This window comes from Leuresthes tenuis, unplaced genomic scaffold (genome assembly GCF_036924035.1).
Source record: "Leuresthes tenuis unplaced genomic scaffold, fLeuTen1.0.hap1 SCAF_11, whole genome shotgun sequence".
NCBI classification, from domain to species: Eukaryota; Metazoa; Chordata; class Actinopteri; order Atheriniformes; family Atherinopsidae; genus Leuresthes; species Leuresthes tenuis.
The window spans coordinates 6,271,146-6,288,942 of record NW_027325365.1 but is presented as its reverse complement, the minus strand read 5'-3'; the positions used below and the strand labels follow the sequence as shown (position 1 = coordinate 6,288,942).

The following is a 17,797-nucleotide window of genomic DNA, read 5'->3' as shown; positions in this document are numbered from 1 at the left end:
AATTTTTGTGCTTGCTTGTGTAATGACAACCTTCAGAAGTGGGCTTTTGATGTGTCTTAATGTGTTTAAATTAATTGACTGATTGTAATTTGCCTATTTATACATTATAAAGCAACCAGAAGGTACAGAATTCTGCATATTTAGATGAGCTCGCTGATGCTGGAATACTAAATACACAATGTAAATACAGCTGAGTCAACACAAAGCTGCCTGTAGGTAGTAGGTATAACAGATCTGTCCAGAATAACCAAATTTGATTTAAAATCAGCATTATATTAAATGTCTCTTGTTTCTAACAAACAACATTTCACATAAATCAGTGATTATACGACCAAGTGCATTGCATCAATGTACATCAGCTGGTGAAGAAGCACCTAGGTTTAGTACCTGTATGCAGGGGAAGGGAAAGGATCGGTTTGTGCATGAGCACATCTTATCAGATCGTAGGCATCTCACATCAAGTAGAGACAGACACATACTGACTACTTTGTCAGATTTAGACAACATGATCTCCCAGTAATTTTGAAGAACCAAAACGACTTGGTTAGGGTTACACAGACGAGTGTCATCGGTGTTAATCTTTACTAGGTTTTACTAACCTCTTACACAACTTACTTATTTCTCACATCAACAGAACTGTTAAACATAACAATCACCCTCAGATTATCACAATGTATTCACTGCTATCACCTGTTTGTCTTCAACTCACAGGTACATGTAACCTAAATGGATGAAACTGAAAATTAGGCTCAAAGATGCATTTTTTTAATCAAATCTGGTTTGGATTCTCATTCCTTTGCAATCTTACAATAAGTGCCTCTTTTTCTAATGTTCTGTTTAATTTGAGTTTTTAAAGAGGTTCATCCAGTAAATGCGCATTAGTTTTTAATCTATCCTTAAACCTCTCATAGAAGTTGGACAGTAGGCTGCTACATTACACTGAATTAGTTTCAGCTGTGCGTCGTTAATGATCTGACTGCAAATTTCTCACTTAACAATGCGTCAATTTCAGCCAAATATCCTCAATTATAAGGTTTACAACACATTTACTAAAATCCAGTCCTGATTAAAGACAGAGAAATCTTCTACCAGCATGAGATATCTTTTTTGCTTCATAGCTTCTGGAGTTCTTCCTCTATAATGAACTGAAACTGGCTGAGTGATATAATGTACCTCATTTTTGTTAACTGTTGAGCTCCACTGAAACAGGTAATTTTCTCAGTTTTTAAGGGCTGATTTGTCTTATTTCAGAGAAATCTGTTTTAACATTCCATCTCAGTCTAAAGGACTTCCATAGATCAAGTTTTTTGCTTTGTAGTCAGTTTCTATTGAAGCAGGTTTTTCATCAGAAAGCCGTCTTTCCCCTTCATTAGACAGGGAAAAACTGCGCTACAGGCTGCATAGATAGTTCAGATTCCTTTGAGTTTTTCTTCCATCATCCCTCGTGTGTCAAGTCCTCTCAGTGCATACTGTTAAGACGCATGTGCAAAGAAACACCTCTAAGAATTGCTTTAGAAAAGTTTCAACAGATTTTTTGATTTTTGTATTTGTTTGTACGTGAGAACACTTCTGAGTCTTAGTATTTTTTTCTTGTATAATGCATTTAAAGAGTCAATTACTGAATAATTTAAGATTTGGAAAGTAAGTCTCTCCCGCAGTGAGTAGTGTTATGTAATGTTTTCATTGTTTATAGGCAAATCTCTTTTGGATAAAGAGTAGAGAGAATTTCCAGCAGTATCCTAACTGATATTTTTAGAGTTGTTGCTCATTTAATCCTTGGCCTCCTTGTGTGTGTCCTCCCCTCTCCTCCTTCTGTAGGCCCTTATTAATCTATCCATTCTTCTCTCCCTCACTCCCAAATTTTTCCAATGTTACTATCGTTTGTTGTTTCACCCCCTGTCTCTCCCACCTTCTTCATTTACACTTTCACCTCCTTTTTCCAACATGTTTCTCATGCAATTTTTCCTTCATTCTTCATCTCATGCTTCTTTTCGTTCCTTTTCCACTGACCCCAGGCCATCTACTACGAGATAGGCTTCCTGGTATGTGCAGCAGTCGGCCTTCTGTTTGCCATTCTTATGCCGATAGTCGGGCTCTTCTTCTGCATGTGCCGCTGCTGTGACAACTGCGGTGGCGAGATGCACCAACGCCAGAGGAAGAACGCAGACTGTCGGCGTGGCCTGCTGGGAACGCTACTTTTCTCCACCTCACTGGTCATCACGTGAGTGTGACACATGCACAAATGTTACACAACATACAAAGCAATCTGCCTGCAAGCAAAGTGGTAATTCTTGAGTGCATATTTGAATATATTCTTATATTTAGATTTTTGTGAGATATGCCTCTGTCCTGGACAGTGTGATATCTGTGCACATGCAATCATGCAAATACAGTTTTTTATACACACACTCCAGACCCACACCTCTGGTCAAACACGCAGTCATCAGCCTTCACCATCCCCCATGCTGTTTGCTATATATAGTGAAGTCCTACTGTAGATTCTATGTGGCAGCAACCTTCATACTTGTGTTCAGTCTAAGCGATGGACACAATAACCTGCAGGGAATTCTTCCTGAGAGCTTTCAGTCACTGTGAAGAACGTTCTTCATCATGGTAATGCACATATAAACACACAAACCCCAAATAAAAACCAGAATACAGGGAATTTCATGATTTGCTGTGATCTTCTCCTTGGATACACATTTTTCAATGTCGCTGTTTCCTCTTCAACTGATCAATCTACTTGGCTTTTTTTTTTTTATATCAATCATGGAACTAGTGCAGGTTCCTTCAAGGTTTTTTGTATTACTGTTTATTCACTTCTCCAATTTATGTGCAAATTATGATCATGACTGATAGGACTGCCGCTGGTCTAATGAAATGTTGTTATTTCCTATTTTAATAATGCCAGATTTGTTGTAATCTAAGACTTTAAAGGTGACATATTATGGAAAATTTACCTTTTTTCTACCCTTGGGAGCATCTATTCGGGTGTTTAAACTCACCAGCATGTGTAATCTTCCCAAAAACACAACTCTGGCATTTGATTTTAGTTCCCCTTTATTTGAAAGTTCACAATTTAATAAGCCCTTACGATTTTTATTTCAAAAGTACATCACTCCTTAAGTTCACTCCACCTCTTCCGCTAAGCCTTTGACCTCTGAGCTCTGCCTGCTCACATCCACCCTGCTAGAGCGATGAAGCCAGACTGTTGTTAGCTGTACTGATCAGCATCCACCAGGAATGGAGGATATAAGAGCCCAGTAGATAAACTATTATTGGGAGTACAGTTCCAGCAAAAGTTAGCTAAAGTTCAGCGCTGGATTGAATAAAGAGCCAAAAAGAGGGATCAGTTCCAATATAAGTATCTGTGAAATGATTCCTCATAGTTTGTTTATTCACATGGAAGTAGCTGATGACCTCACCAAAAGGGTGGGGTTGAGCGCTTGCTAAGTCTCCACCCCGAAAACAGACTGTTAACAAAGATGTGTCAAAACAGGGTCAGTTTTTCAAAAAAGGGCAAAATATGTCACATTTGTTGGAAAAAAACTGTTACTAGTACAGGTAAAAAATAAAGGTCATATTTGGTATGGTTTATTTTATTTTGAAAATTCAAAAATGTTACTGGTGAAGGATCCAGGAAGATGAATAACTAAGATAAAATTTCATTAAACTAATTCAACAAAAGCCAAAGTGCTGCTGTAGAAAGTACAGAAAGAACTGGACTGATAAGAGGAAAACACTGGCAACAATCTAGCTCTAAACAAAAGAAAGTGAACCCAGGTGTGAAACAAAGGGAATCAAAAGTCAACATATAGAAGAGTTGAAGAATCGGTTCTTTATTTGATAGAAGATACAGTCATGGCTGCTCCTGTCTGAATCAGTCAGTAAAATGACAACAGACAAGACTGCTCCCTGCAACTTTGTTAAAAAAATTTTTTAAAAAATGTACAAGTTGTTCAGGTAGAGTTGAACCTGGTCACAACAATATGACATAGAATCAGCATCCACAATCTAAATCATTCTGCCCACAGATTTAAGTGAAGTCATGTGATCACAAGATTAGTTGTGCATATGTTTTGTTCTGAATGTTCTCTCACAAAGTGCTGCTTTGGTGCTTTCGTTGGGGAGATGGTTCCCTTGTTTTTAGTGTTCATCAATTCTGCTATCCATTTAAAACATAACATTTATAATAGATGATTAATGTATTATCCGATCGTCACCCTAATTATGTCACAACCTTTCAGGCATTTGATTAGGTAATGCAGAGTAGGAAACATTTAACAATTATGGGTTTTTTTCTTTTCTATCAGTGGTCCTTTTGAAAGCATAAATCCTCAGTAATATAATATGGTCAGATTGCTCCCTCCCCCTCCTACACATACAATGGGACAGAAAAAATGTGGAACTATTTCTATTCTCAGTTGTCATTATTTCTGACAGGAAACAATCATGACTTAATTTAACACAATAAAGGTAAGATTTCATTATCTATAATTGCTTCAAACTATGAAATACAAGTCTCAAGAGAGTTTTCACTCTGAAAGAAGTTGCATGCTGGGAAGCTTTGTAATACACAGACGATTTGTAGAAACTTTACTAATGATGCATTAGTTTGCAGTTCATCCATTTGAATCAAAAGACTGCCGATTAGAAGAACAAGTGCGTAAGATCTGAAGTGTTGAAGTTGTGTAATTTTCAATTAATAAAGTTTGGATTCATAATGAGTTCATCATTATTATTTGATGTTTTATGGTGATGGGTTGCATTTTCTCCTTCATCTTGGATAAGTGGCAAGTTAGAGAAAGTACAGAAGAGTTAGGGCTGAGTGATTAAAGGAAAATGTATGGAATAATTACCTGCTGTTGTCAAAGAGTTTTAAATGATACCTTCAGCTACGCTCAACCTGAACTATAATTTCAATCACACAATCAATCCAGGACAACACCAACAGCATTGCACATAATTAAAGTGGGTTGACCTTTTAGACATGACCGGCAGATTCAGATTAATGTAAGCTATTTGAGGTGTTGGCACAATGTAGCAAAAGAACACTAAAACAGATATTTTGTACAATAATGAAACACACTTTTCAGAAAATGGACCACAGAAAAATCAATCTTCATTCTGCTCTCAGTTACAGTCTGGAAAAGTAGCCTCAATTTAAAAGCTTTTATAGAGCTGTGTTTACCTTTTATACTCAGCTGAAGGAAACTAGAAGTATACTTAATTTGATGGACTCTGACTCTCTGTCTTCATGTTATAAGAAATTCCCTAGCAATATCCTAGCAGCCCAGACACAAGAGTCTGAGAGCATCCTCACAGCTCTTATTAAATCTCCCCAGCTACCAGGCAGAGATGCAGCAGAGGATCTAATGAAGCAATTACAGGCTGGTGAGGGAAGCACTGAACCCAGCAAAATACTGCTTTTTGCTGCACAAGAAAGCTGACAGCCAAGAACAGAGGAGTGGCAGGAGGGACATTTATTTTCAAAGAAGTGTTAAGATCAGATTAAAGGGTGGAAGACATACAGGTAAATTGAGGACATTGCAAAGGCTGACAGAGGATAAGCTGACAGACAATATAACAAAAACAAAGTGATATCAGAATTCGACACCACGTGCTGTAACAGGGATGATAAGCAGTCATTGTTGGGGAGTTTGCACAGAACTTTCCAGAGATTACGTTTTACCTCAGCTTTGTGGTCAGAGGTAAGATTTTTTTTGTAACCTGTTTATCAAGTATGTGACCTTTAGATCGCTTATTGTATGGCATCCCTGAAGAGCTCAGAATTCATGCACTAAATGTGTGTGCTGCAAATTGAACTCAAGGACACCTTGGCTTCCAAGCAAATTTCTTATTCATAGGTCAGTTATTTCTCAATGCCATGGGCTATATATGTTGGCATGCAGATTACCCTGTCAAAACTCAGCCTGGCAAAAAGGCTCATTTACCCCACGAGAAATGTCAAACAAGCTCGATATGTTACCTAAGCTCTGAGTTTTTATGATAATATACTATGTACCCTGTTATACTGAAACATCAGTAAATGCATTTTCTTATTCTTATAAGTAGAGAGCAGTCATAGTCCCCTCATGTCCAGTGAAAGCACCGCAAAGCAAAAGACAGCCATAGGATACGCAGACCTTTCTTCTACATGATTGAAATTAAATTCACCTGTGACAGGTGGATTGCCAAGAACCTCCAAGTTTGAATAAAGTACCCCAGAAATACTGAATTGCCTTGTGAGTCCACATTGCTCTTGCCTGTGCTTTAAGACCACTCATCCACTTTCCCAAAACCATCAGAACTGGTCAAGAGACACATCCATTTTTGACAGTTAAACTATTTTCTTTAATAGCAACTGAAGCTGAAGACTAAGGCCAATTTAAAACTTAAAAAGAGAGTGTTCGACTTTTGGACAGAAGTATGTTGAACACATCACAACCCTTCCATTACACAGCCAGGCTCTTATAACACATGCAGAACATGGTTTGATGTTGTCCAGCTGATATACAGAAGGTTTTCTCCTGAATGTCAGCATGTGTTGATCTAAAACCTGTGTAAATATTTTAGAATGAATGGTGCTTTTATAGATGTGCAAGTTAGCCACATGTGTACCCACGTACCATGACAGAGGATGGGTTTTGGACTGTATTTTGATAACAAGCTGGATCCTGCTTCTCTTGTAAAGCCCTGAGGATGCAGCATCAATTATTTCCAAACACAGAATATCAGACCACAGTTTTCACTATGCATCAGTCCGTATTAAAGGAACACAGAAGAGAAAGGAGTCTTTGCATTTTGTTTATACAGTTTAGAATCTTGCTTATTAAGGCAGAGCGTTTTTTTTTTTGCATTTGTTGACACAGCGATGAGCCATGTTCAATGAGAATGGGATTCAGAAGCATTCCTAAGCCTATGCAGTGATTTCCACAAATTAAATGTGTCTGGTTTTAATGCAGAGCTGGATCAAAGATGACAGCCATTCACAGATGGTTTTCAGTCTTGTCCCTCTTGTGTACAAAAATGTATCGAGATAATCTGAATCTTTTAATGATATTTTATGACTTCGGGCAATAAGATTATGTAATTCTTTGCAGTTTTATGTTAAAAACAAGATTTTCATAGCATTAATCAGTTTGTTTGTGCTATTTCCAAGTAAACATAAATTTTAAATGATTTCCAAACTATTAGATACATTTTTTGCATTGCTCAGACGGTGTCCAAACATTTCTAGAAACATGGTTATTTACTGCATGTCAAAGCCACACGCTACATTGTTGGGGGTTTATTGATTAAATATTGGTACCTTAAATCATATAATGATACACCTCACAATATCACCATGTTTTAGATGATTTACTCTAAATCAGTGGAACTCGTAAGAAGCAAACCTCTAACAGGAACATTCTCATTCTTGCATCTCCCTCTATGGTGCTGTGGGAAGGGCAGATGTCAAAGGAACTGCCAGTAAGCTGTGAATACAAACGTGAATGAGTAATATTTACTGGCTTAAGAGGTGCTGGAGGGATTTGGGGGTTAATTCACATTGAGGCTAGTCATGCTGAAAACACATGCACTACTGTTTTGCTTACAAGAGCACCACATGAGTAGCATTTCAAAATGTACCAAACATACAGCAGATGTAAGGCTAGTTCATCCTGTTCACCACTATTTGTCTTTGAATACTATATCAAGCTAATCAATGAGAACATCTACAAAAAACTTTCAGCAGTTACTGTTATTTAAGCAAATATAGACTGAAATCTAAACGAGCATATGCTGAGTAATAGACCTTACTTCTCTTAGAGCTTTAAATCTGGATATATATTCATAGAAGAGCAAAAGAAACATGAGACCAGTTGTGGAAGTTCACACTGAGAAGTTTTAGTCTCCCTCACAGTAAACAGCCAATTAAAGTCAAGTTTACAAGAAGATGAATTGTGGTATGGATGCAATAATAATGAGTGTACATTAATGGCTCTGTTAGAGTTTCATTTTGTCCAATTGAGGCAGCTCATCTCTGGATTTATGAAACTACAGTTAATTGCCATGTTACCCGAGCTTAATGAGAGTATTCTTTGTTTTTAATTTAATCATCATCCGCATATTTTTGATCATGCAGATTTAATTATATTCATTGGTCCAGACGTGCCTTGTCTTATTAGCTAATTTGATAATATCTAAAACCTAAAGAAATAAAGAAAAGCGTTGTCATGAGGATAATATTCACATTCATAAATTAAAGGATATATTTTGGTTATCAAATCAGTTAATTTTTTGCTAAAATAAGAAAAAAATCATTTCAGGGTGTGTTCACTGATAATCTTGTGAATACGATCACCACTGCTGCAGTTGTTTTGCAGCTAAAACAGCTTCTTTGCAGCCGATGCATGTGAAGATGATCTTAGCATCTCACATATTAGCGACATCCTACAGTATTGTATACTGATACGACATGTTGCATTATGCCTGCCAGCTATTGTAATAACACACAATGCATATTTAAAATGATAGCAGTGGCTATTTCAGTCTGTTAATTGGGTCTGATTTCACATAATGTCTGCATAGATTTATAATAAAATGACAGCAGATCCTTCCCTCTTTTGCAGCCAAGTGGAAGACCTCTGTCTCATGCTGTTACCCAGCATGCACTTTAGCAGTCTATTTCAGTCACTGGGTGCCCAGCAGTATTAACACAAAAAGGTCCTAGAATTATGGGCTTAGTAATACATGCTTATTATGTTAATGACATAGGGTCTAATTCATAAGACCGTAATCAGCAGTAAGCAGAGCATTCAGCACCCTGCACATACATATTAAGGAGTCATTTTAGTTTTGAAGAGCTTGTCCTTTTAAAGCTAAATTAAAGCGAAATTAGATGTACTGCATAATTATGATGTATCCACAAAGTATTTATCAAGGTGAGAGGACCCAAACACTGGAGCAAAAGAATAAGATAAGGAGGGACAAAACAATAAACTTTGATGATTACTGAGCAGGAGAGGCTAAAGGTTCTGAAAATTCTGCTTAAATATTAATGACATAGCCCAATTCATAAGAAGAAACACATTTTTTTCACCAAAAAACAGTTATCTGGAACAGCATCCAAAATCTACACACAGAAGCACCAATACAACACAACAGGAAGAGTATTTACACATACATTATACCATCAACATACCTCATCCTCAGCCTGCTTCAAACACTGAAGGCCTTGATTGATTGCCAAGAGCTAATCTGCTAACTAACTGGGGTGAAATTAATGAAATTTAATAGTGAGAACTGAGCGATCCATCTTTTAAGTAAAAAACAACTTTTACCTGAGTGGTTGTTGTTTAAAGTCTGATTAGACCACTTTTATTTTTGCCTGTTGTCAAGGTAAAAACTGGAAATTATATTAGCTCAAGACAGTTGAGGCACATGATTTGTTGTATCTGCTACTGTATTTGGTAGCAAAGTGCCTGTGCTGTGTTTCTGGGTTTGGGCCACTGTGAGTTTGTGATGAATTACACAGTTTGGGATCTGATTAGTGAATCTTTGTTTCTACACAAATCGTTCTCCTTTTTTCACTTCTTCACATCTTTAATGTTACCTTCGTGCACTTCTGACTGAAAACACAAGTATCTGACATTTATTACTTCAGTAGACTCTCTTTTTTATCACAGCAGCACCATTAATTTTACAGAGCAGACTCTCAGTCTTTCATTTTGCTGTAACAAATTCAGAACCAAATTCCTGCTTTCTCTGAGACACACATTCAGAAAGACACCTAATTAGTCACCTCAAAACACACACATACACAGCCAAACACAGACCCACACATCCTCTGCTTCCTGTAACCCACACATTGCTCAGCCTCCTTCTGGAATTCATCACATGTAGGGCTATTTTTAGAGGATTCATTAATAGTGGGATGATCATTAACTTAATTCTGTCATGAAAGAAATCACAACAACTATGAAGATGTCACTTGTCGACTACATGTCAGCTACTGGGAGAACTCATTCCCAGTGCTGGGGGCCAGATGTGAAGTGAATTCTGCAGGGATCACTTTGCCAATAGTAAAAGGAAACAAAAAAACAATTGGTCTGAAAAATGAAGTATTGAATTGCTGAAACAATTTGAAAGTTAAAGGAACATATAAAGTGTGCCAGTGTGAATGATTTAAAAATACTTTGAGATCAACAGAATTACATGCATTTATCTTTGAGGTTTAGCTGTGTAACCTTTGAAAAGCTTAGTGTTCAGTTTTACTTAAATTTCATTCACCTCATCCTTAATATATTGGTGTTGTTGTTAACCTGCCACACAGTTTTCAGTTCAATTAACACAGTACTGTTTCAAGTGGTTAAAGTGTTTGCATTAACCTTTGCCATCATGAAAAGTTGTTACTTCTGCATGTATCTTACATTTTTGTGACCACCTCTCCATCACAACACATGCCTGTGTGGTTCTTACACGTATATATGATTTCTCTAATACAACCAATGACTAAGAAAGCTCTGACTGGCTTGAATATATTTGTAATTTGGAAAACAGAAATAAATTTATGATCCAAACAACCTCTACAAGTCACTAAAAAAAGAATAAAAATAGCTTGGGGGCAGCAAATCAGAGATCTGGAATCCAGTGTTTTAACCTCATACTGACAAGATATTACAATCTCATCTTCAATCTAAAGTGGACGGAATAGTTGAACAGGATATGTTTCGAGCTTTACTGGATCAATTTGTTTTAAAGACCATGTGAATTTTGTCATCTTCTAGTTACAGTGGTGCATAGATGTGTAAATAAGAGAAAAGCTAAAACAGCAAGCACAGGCTAAGCAAAGCTTCATGCAGAACATTCATTTTTAGTGTATCCATTTCCTTTTAAAGTATTTCAATCTGTACAATCTTTCAATCACCAACAGAGAACCAGACTGCATGATAATATGCCTTTGTCCCCTTTATTTTCCAAAGATTGTCCCTGAAGCCTGATTCTTATTTTCTGTTGGAATTGATTCTTTATTGTGTTTGTTTATTCATGCTCTATGTAGTCCCTTGTTACGAGTTTTCTTTGCCATTAATAAGCCGAGTGTTCTGCTTCCACCATGTTCACAGCACACAGCCACCACACAATGGCAGCTTTACGCGAACCACTGGAGAGGTTATTGTCAAAATTTAAAGCATAACCCATCCTATAATTTATCACATCTGTCACATCAATGAACATACTCCTTCATTCTATAGCTCCCTCATTTCTGTGTTACAGCTGAAATCCACTTAATTTTTTTGAATTGTTACCTTTTTTTTATTATTCTGCGGTCTACAAATCAACAAACAAATCCAAGCATTTCCCATAGTGAATCTAATTGATGTTCGTAGGCTTGGTCAAGCTTTCTTGTAAATTATTTGGACATTTGTGTTACAATAATGATGATATGGAACGCTGTTGCTCAGGAGAGGAGAAGATATTAGAAGGGAAAGCTGCAGGGCTCAGTGATGTGGTTTATGGCTTAGAAGTGCTCCCTATCTCTGGGAGGCTTGGCTTGGAAGATTTATAGCCCAGAAATAGCATTTCTAATGCAGATAGTCTTTAATTTCTTTGTGTCACTATGTTTTTAACTGTGCGGTCAGTGGGATGAGGAATTCATTTGAGGCCACTGGCAAAAATAAAATTGTGTCTATGGTTGGTAACGTTTTCTACTCTACCAGCTAGTTTGACCAGTAGTAAACTCTTGTATACTAGCCTCATGATTAACAAAAAGAAAGATCCTGGTATGGTGGATCTTATACACCAAACCAGTGTGAGGAACCAGCAGCAACAACAGACTGCTGCTGGGTCTTGTTATGTCAGCAGGGTATGAACAATCGAAATAGCACTTGATGACCCCCAATTGTCAGCCAGAACGTACAATTTGAGCTGCCGCAGGAAAACACAGCATTTCGATTCAGAATGGGCCATACATATCCTACAAGACTTTTTCCGAAGCTCCAGACATGCCCAAAGGACAATTGTCAGCTTGGCATATAAATGGGTTTCTGGGCATCGTCGTTACGGAGATCTGCACGCAACTAGGGGGCAGAAAGCAGGACTCAGCCTGGTTCGTTTGACAGAGTTGATCATAGCCCGTTGGCAAGAGCAGAAGAAGATTGTGGATCCAGATCAATAAAAGAATGGACTGAAGTGAGTTTACCAGTTTAAGACTTGCGTTTATACTTACTGCAGCCAATGATACCCATCAATGTTAGAAAAATATGCAGGCTACCTACAATATATAGCACAGCATTTAATCACAGTTAATGTTCATTGTCTACATTTCCAGCTGATTCTGCCCAAACTATAATGGAAAAATTTGCACTCTGTGCAACATTAACCAGAAGGTGCATGCTGAGTTTGGATTACACTGCCACTCCTTGCACAAACACACCACATTTCAGACTTAACAGGACTTTGAATTGTTCTTATCTGCCCAAATGAACTGAACTCAACCCACATATGGTTATGCTTTCAGGTGTAATTATTCACATTTCTATGTAAATTCCTTTTAAAACTACATGATTTTGTGAAAAAGTCTTTGTCGTGGAATTATATCTGCTCTCACTGACCGAAACGACACTGAGCTCCAGAATGTGGGAGTTTTACTCTGTGAGAAGCCACTTACTAAGTACCGCACTAGTAAAACTGATCACTGTGATTCAGTTAATCTCTCACTTCCAGAACTCCGTGATAGAACCTGGGAAGGGTTTAACTTCAAGTTCTTCTCTTATTCTCTGAATAACCAAATGTAAATCATCAGTAGATGTTTCCTCATTTATGAAGTGTAGTTAAACTAACAGTTGAGTCATTGTTTACAGAGCAAATAACCTGCTCTTGGAAATCCGTTGTTTATTTCTTGACATGTGTTGTTTATTTTGAGCAGCTGAAATTTATTAATATTTGCTTGGAAGGTTAACTATTTTTACTTGTCAGTCTAGTTATCATTACCAAGCCTTTTTATTCTTAATTAATTCGTTATTTCACATGAAGATCATGCTAACTGCACTGCAGGAGACACTTTGTGATCATGTTATGTCTTTTTAACCTGTATTGAAATATTTCAAAACTACCCAGTAAAACTGCTTACAATGATTTAACTTTATGTGAATTTATCAACTAAACAAGATCAATAAGACTGAAAGCTGCAGTATATATGAGATCACAAATCTTGGTTATATAAGGAGTTTTTGCTGTATATCAATTACACCATTCAAAATGCTGGTTGTGTCAACACTTGCACATTTAAGCACATAGCAGAAATACAGTTTGTATCATCAGAATCAACTCAACAAACTTCTTCCAAACCTTATCAAGCATGTTTAGTTATTGCCATCTTTTGTCAAAGCATATACACTGTTACAGTGTTAAAATGATTGATAAAACAATATATGATAAACAAGCTGTTCAGAATCTACTAACTCTCAAATTCAAGTCATAAAGCTTATATTCAAAACAACAGAATCAGTGTACAGCTGCTGTCTTATTTGCATTGGTGATGATCAGTCCTTTCACTCATGTACTACTTTAAAACATTCCACACATTTATACAAATGCATATATAATTTATATAAAACAAGTTTAAATCTGATGGCAAACATGATATATTTTAAAACATAGTGTGTCAACAGTGAAAAAAGTACAAGTTTAGTAATAAAATAACATTTAGTTCAGAGGATGTTTTCAGTCTTTTGGCCCTTCTGCCATTTTTAAACGCTTCTGTATTTCAATGACCTTTTGCGGCTGCTTGCACAACCCGGTGCCCTCGAGGCTGTGTGTGTCAAACATTGACATTCACATCATCCCAGGACAGGTTCACTGTGTAATTAATAGTCTGTTGTCATCCGTCACACCACTGCAGCCAGTTGTTAGATGGAAGCAAGTTACACAGCCTACATATGAGGAGAAAAATAAACATAGCGTGACAGGCCTTGGAGTCAGACAGCTGAAGTATTCATTGTCTGGTTAAATTCTTTATAGGATACAGTGCTGCACTGGGATGTAGGATTCAGACTGATCTGGCAAACTGAAGAGAAAAATAAAACAGCGAATAAAAAGAACATAACAATGGCTGCTTGTGGGGACAATGGCATTTTAATGGAGTGATAACGAAAACCAGAGGCTTAACTGAGTAATAGTTCATTGCTGAACTGAATTCTAACAAGGGATGAATTTGATATAGCAGCTGAGAGTGTGTATTTCTACATAAAAAGTACCTTTATGAAGTTAAACGCTGGCTAAATGGGATAAATTGATGGCTAACTTTATTTACAATCGTTCATTTTAAAATATGTAAGAGAGGCTGTCCAGGGAAAGTGGAGCACAGGATATGTCAGAAGAAACAGTTTTGATTCTATACTTTTAGTCAGCAGTTTTATTGTTTCACATACATACCAATAAAGCTGCTGAGCTGTAATCAATCTGTTCTCCTGAGCTATTAAATACAGGTCATTCAGGTAGAATTGGCACAAAAACGTTCATATTAAAAATGGAAAATGACAGGATGCTTTTCTGAAGAATGCCTTGATCAATACATTTGCCACTTATGCACGTGGCAACAACACTGTGTAAATTTTATTGTGTGACATTAAAATAAATGCACTTCATGGACAGTACAATTATAGTTATACACTATTGTTATTTTCTTTTTGAAAGACAGGTTGACTGAGGGCCAGTTTCAGCTGTGTGAAACAAGGGAGGGGCTGAAAGGCGACTGCCCCAGCCTCGCAACTACAGTCATGCTGAATGCAGACCATTGTTGGAGTTTGTAAAAGCTACGGAGCCACCAGACCATGTAACACTCACTTCCCAGCCCCCAGTAATGGCCTAGATTCTGAGGCACTGTACAAGTGCAATCCTCTTCTTCATCTGCTGTTGTGAGGCTTCAAGCCCGAGGGAAGAGTTTCATGTGTCATTTGGCTTTTGCTCAAACAGAAATTAAGGTCCTTTTCCAGAGTTGTTGAAGGTAAATCCTCCTGCCGCTGTGTTTGAATGATCCCCTGCGGTCAAAACACAGCCATTTGCCACAGTTATTGGGTCAGTTAAGGAGTCCCAGAGAAACCTGATGATGCAGCACAACAGCGAACCAGTGATTCCTCAAGATTCAGTAAACTGATTAAAGTTACTAAATTACTAAAAATACTATGGAATATTTTTGGATTAAAGTTTAGATTTAGGAGGTTTATGTTAACAGATGATTGAGTATTTTAAAAGGGACATATTTTGAAGAAAGAAAACATAGCATCCACTCAAAAACTCAAACACAACTGTGGCATTTTGTTTTAGGCCCCAAATATCTAAAATGGTGTTTCAGTGAGCAGTTCAGGTGAAACATGTGTCACTTTACAAGGTTTTCCAGCCCATTTTCTCAAAATCTCTCTTGCTTCAACTTCAGATGAATTCACTACCTAAGAAGTATGAAGCTGAAACAGTTTTGCTCTTGTGTTTTGCTTTGCTATGAACATCAAATCGCACCATGATTTTATATAGTTGACTATTATTTCTATATTTTTATTTATTTTTCAGTTTGGTGTGTGGTCTGAGCTCTCAGGACAATTACTAAATGCTCTCTTAACGTAATAAGGTGTTTCAAGGGTTAAGAAATAAAGATTTCAAAAGAATCAGAACCAGAGAAAGAGAGTGGTGGCGTTGATAGAGTCATTCCATGCCTTGAATCATTTCAGAAGAAGTGTAAATCAATGGAAGTAAAAGGAGCTGCTCTACAGCCTCTTTGTGTTACTTTGACCTACGTATATAAAAGAAATTGTGTAAGCTTGTGAAAAGGGCATATTATATCTCCCTTTAGTCTAAACTTGTCCTTTAAACTGAAATCTTCAATTTGCAGTTATCATGCAAAATAAATGTCTTCTTTCTAAAAAATAAGAAGGGGGATTTCAAATAAATATGGACTGGACCTTTTCCCAGGTGATAAAAAAGACCTGAACATTCAAGCTGAAATGAAAGTGACATCTCAGGATGGATGGATGGACTTACATATTAAATGCATCTGCTTAAAGATGCAAAATTGAAAATAATTGAAATACTCAAACACTGTACACAGCTTCAGCTCATAAGATTTCTGTTATTTAGTGTCTTTCATTTGAATTTTACTTGTTAGTTTGAGTATTTTGAATTAAAACGTGTATATATATGTATATTTGTCTCAGTGAGTTTTAACTTCTAATCTAACTTCTTTACTTCTCAAGTGATAAATCTAAAAAGTTAACCAAGCATTAATAGTTGGTGGCAGTTGTCAGCTCCATAGCTCCTGGCTTTTTCCTCAAAGACTCTTTGTTTAGCACCAGATTCCAGTGACCTTGCTAGACACCAACAGGAAGACAGAGTGAGGAAGAGACAAAGAAAAGAGAGGGAGGTGGGTAGAGGGAGAAAGAAAGGCAACAGAGACAGACAAAAGAGGAGGCAGAAGAAGAGAAAAAATGGGAGGGATGGATGATGCGGGAAAAACGTATGATTTTAATAACAATTGTGCTTGTATATAGAATAACAGGTGAAGTGAAAGACACATGGAAACAGAGGAGCCAGAGCAGCTAGACATATTAGAGTAAAGCTTAAGCTTTGGGAAAAACACCACATACAAAAGAGAAGTAGAAGTGTGGGTGAGTTTGTGTATGTAGAAAATACAGACGAATATAGAATTTATGAAACAGTGTACTTGTGGGTGAGAAAGAGACAGAGAGAGGGCAGAGAAAGTGTTAGACAAAAGGCTTTTGTTGTCACATTTTGAATCTCCCCATGGTTACGAGTGGCTCCACTTTACTGAGTCCCAGCCTAGTTGTTTGGCCTAGTTTCTCATTAAGTCTCACTTATTCGATGACAGTGTTAGCTATATCGGCCCACTCACTATTTACCGCAAACATCATCACAATTCCACGAGACATGGCGTGGCTCGGTGACATGCAGACGAAAGAGTTTTACTCCCTAGAGCGGCACATGATCCTTGAACATATTTGTTCTGTCAGGACTGTAGCAGTGGTTTAGCATATTTAACAATATTCTGTAAACAAAAAAGAGCCACACCGCACATTTTCCAACAATTTTCCTGCTCATTAATCTTAGTCAAATGTAGAACATTAACTTACTAATTGTCCTCATTTCCATTAGCATATACACTCATCAGCAACAACCTCCAACTGACAGGTGAAGTGAATAGCACCTTGTTATTTACTGCCAATGCTTGAATCCTGGCAATCACATGGATGTTACTTTGAAGCAAACCACCCACCTAAAGACTGTTGCAGACAAAGAACACAGCAAAGAGTTTGACATGTTAATCCCACCCCCAAGCTAAATCCAGAGCTTAATGTGGTCAAACATCCACAGGACTGTCTAGACCCAATCTATGAGACCCTTTCCCACTATTAACAAGATACACCAGACTTTTGCCAAAGTCATAGCATAATACATCCCCACAGGTCATGTGTACATGCCCCGACAGTTCACATCTCGATAATGATAAATAGATTAAGTAGAAATACACTTACTGTAACTAATGGTGATTTCCTGATTCTCTGTCCTTAATTAGCTTCAGCTGATCAGTCAGTTAGTCTCCATGTTTTTTTTTTCATACTGTTCTGGAACAAACTGCATCATGCTGGGAGATGTTTTGTGTTCTTATAAACATTTTCTAATCTAGTTCTAATACAACAAGAGGGGGGCAAGCCAGGAACTGAATTACACACTGATCCAGTTTGAGTCTGAGCATATATTTTTGAATATAAACCTATACAACCTTCTCAATCAACCAGAAAGACAT

At 37.2% G+C, this 17,797-nt stretch overlaps 1 protein-coding gene across 1 annotated transcript in view; it reads left to right on the top strand.

Moving 5' to 3' along the window:
- prom1a (prominin 1a) overlaps positions 1–17,797 on the top strand; it is a 78,426-nt gene that overhangs the window by 32,556 nt on the left and 28,073 nt on the right. The window contains exon 4 of the mRNA XM_072395215.1: positions 2,016–2,221. Coding sequence (XP_072251316.1) covers positions 2,016–2,221 — 206 coding nt within the window. The remainder of the gene's footprint in view (positions 1–2,015; positions 2,222–17,797) is intronic.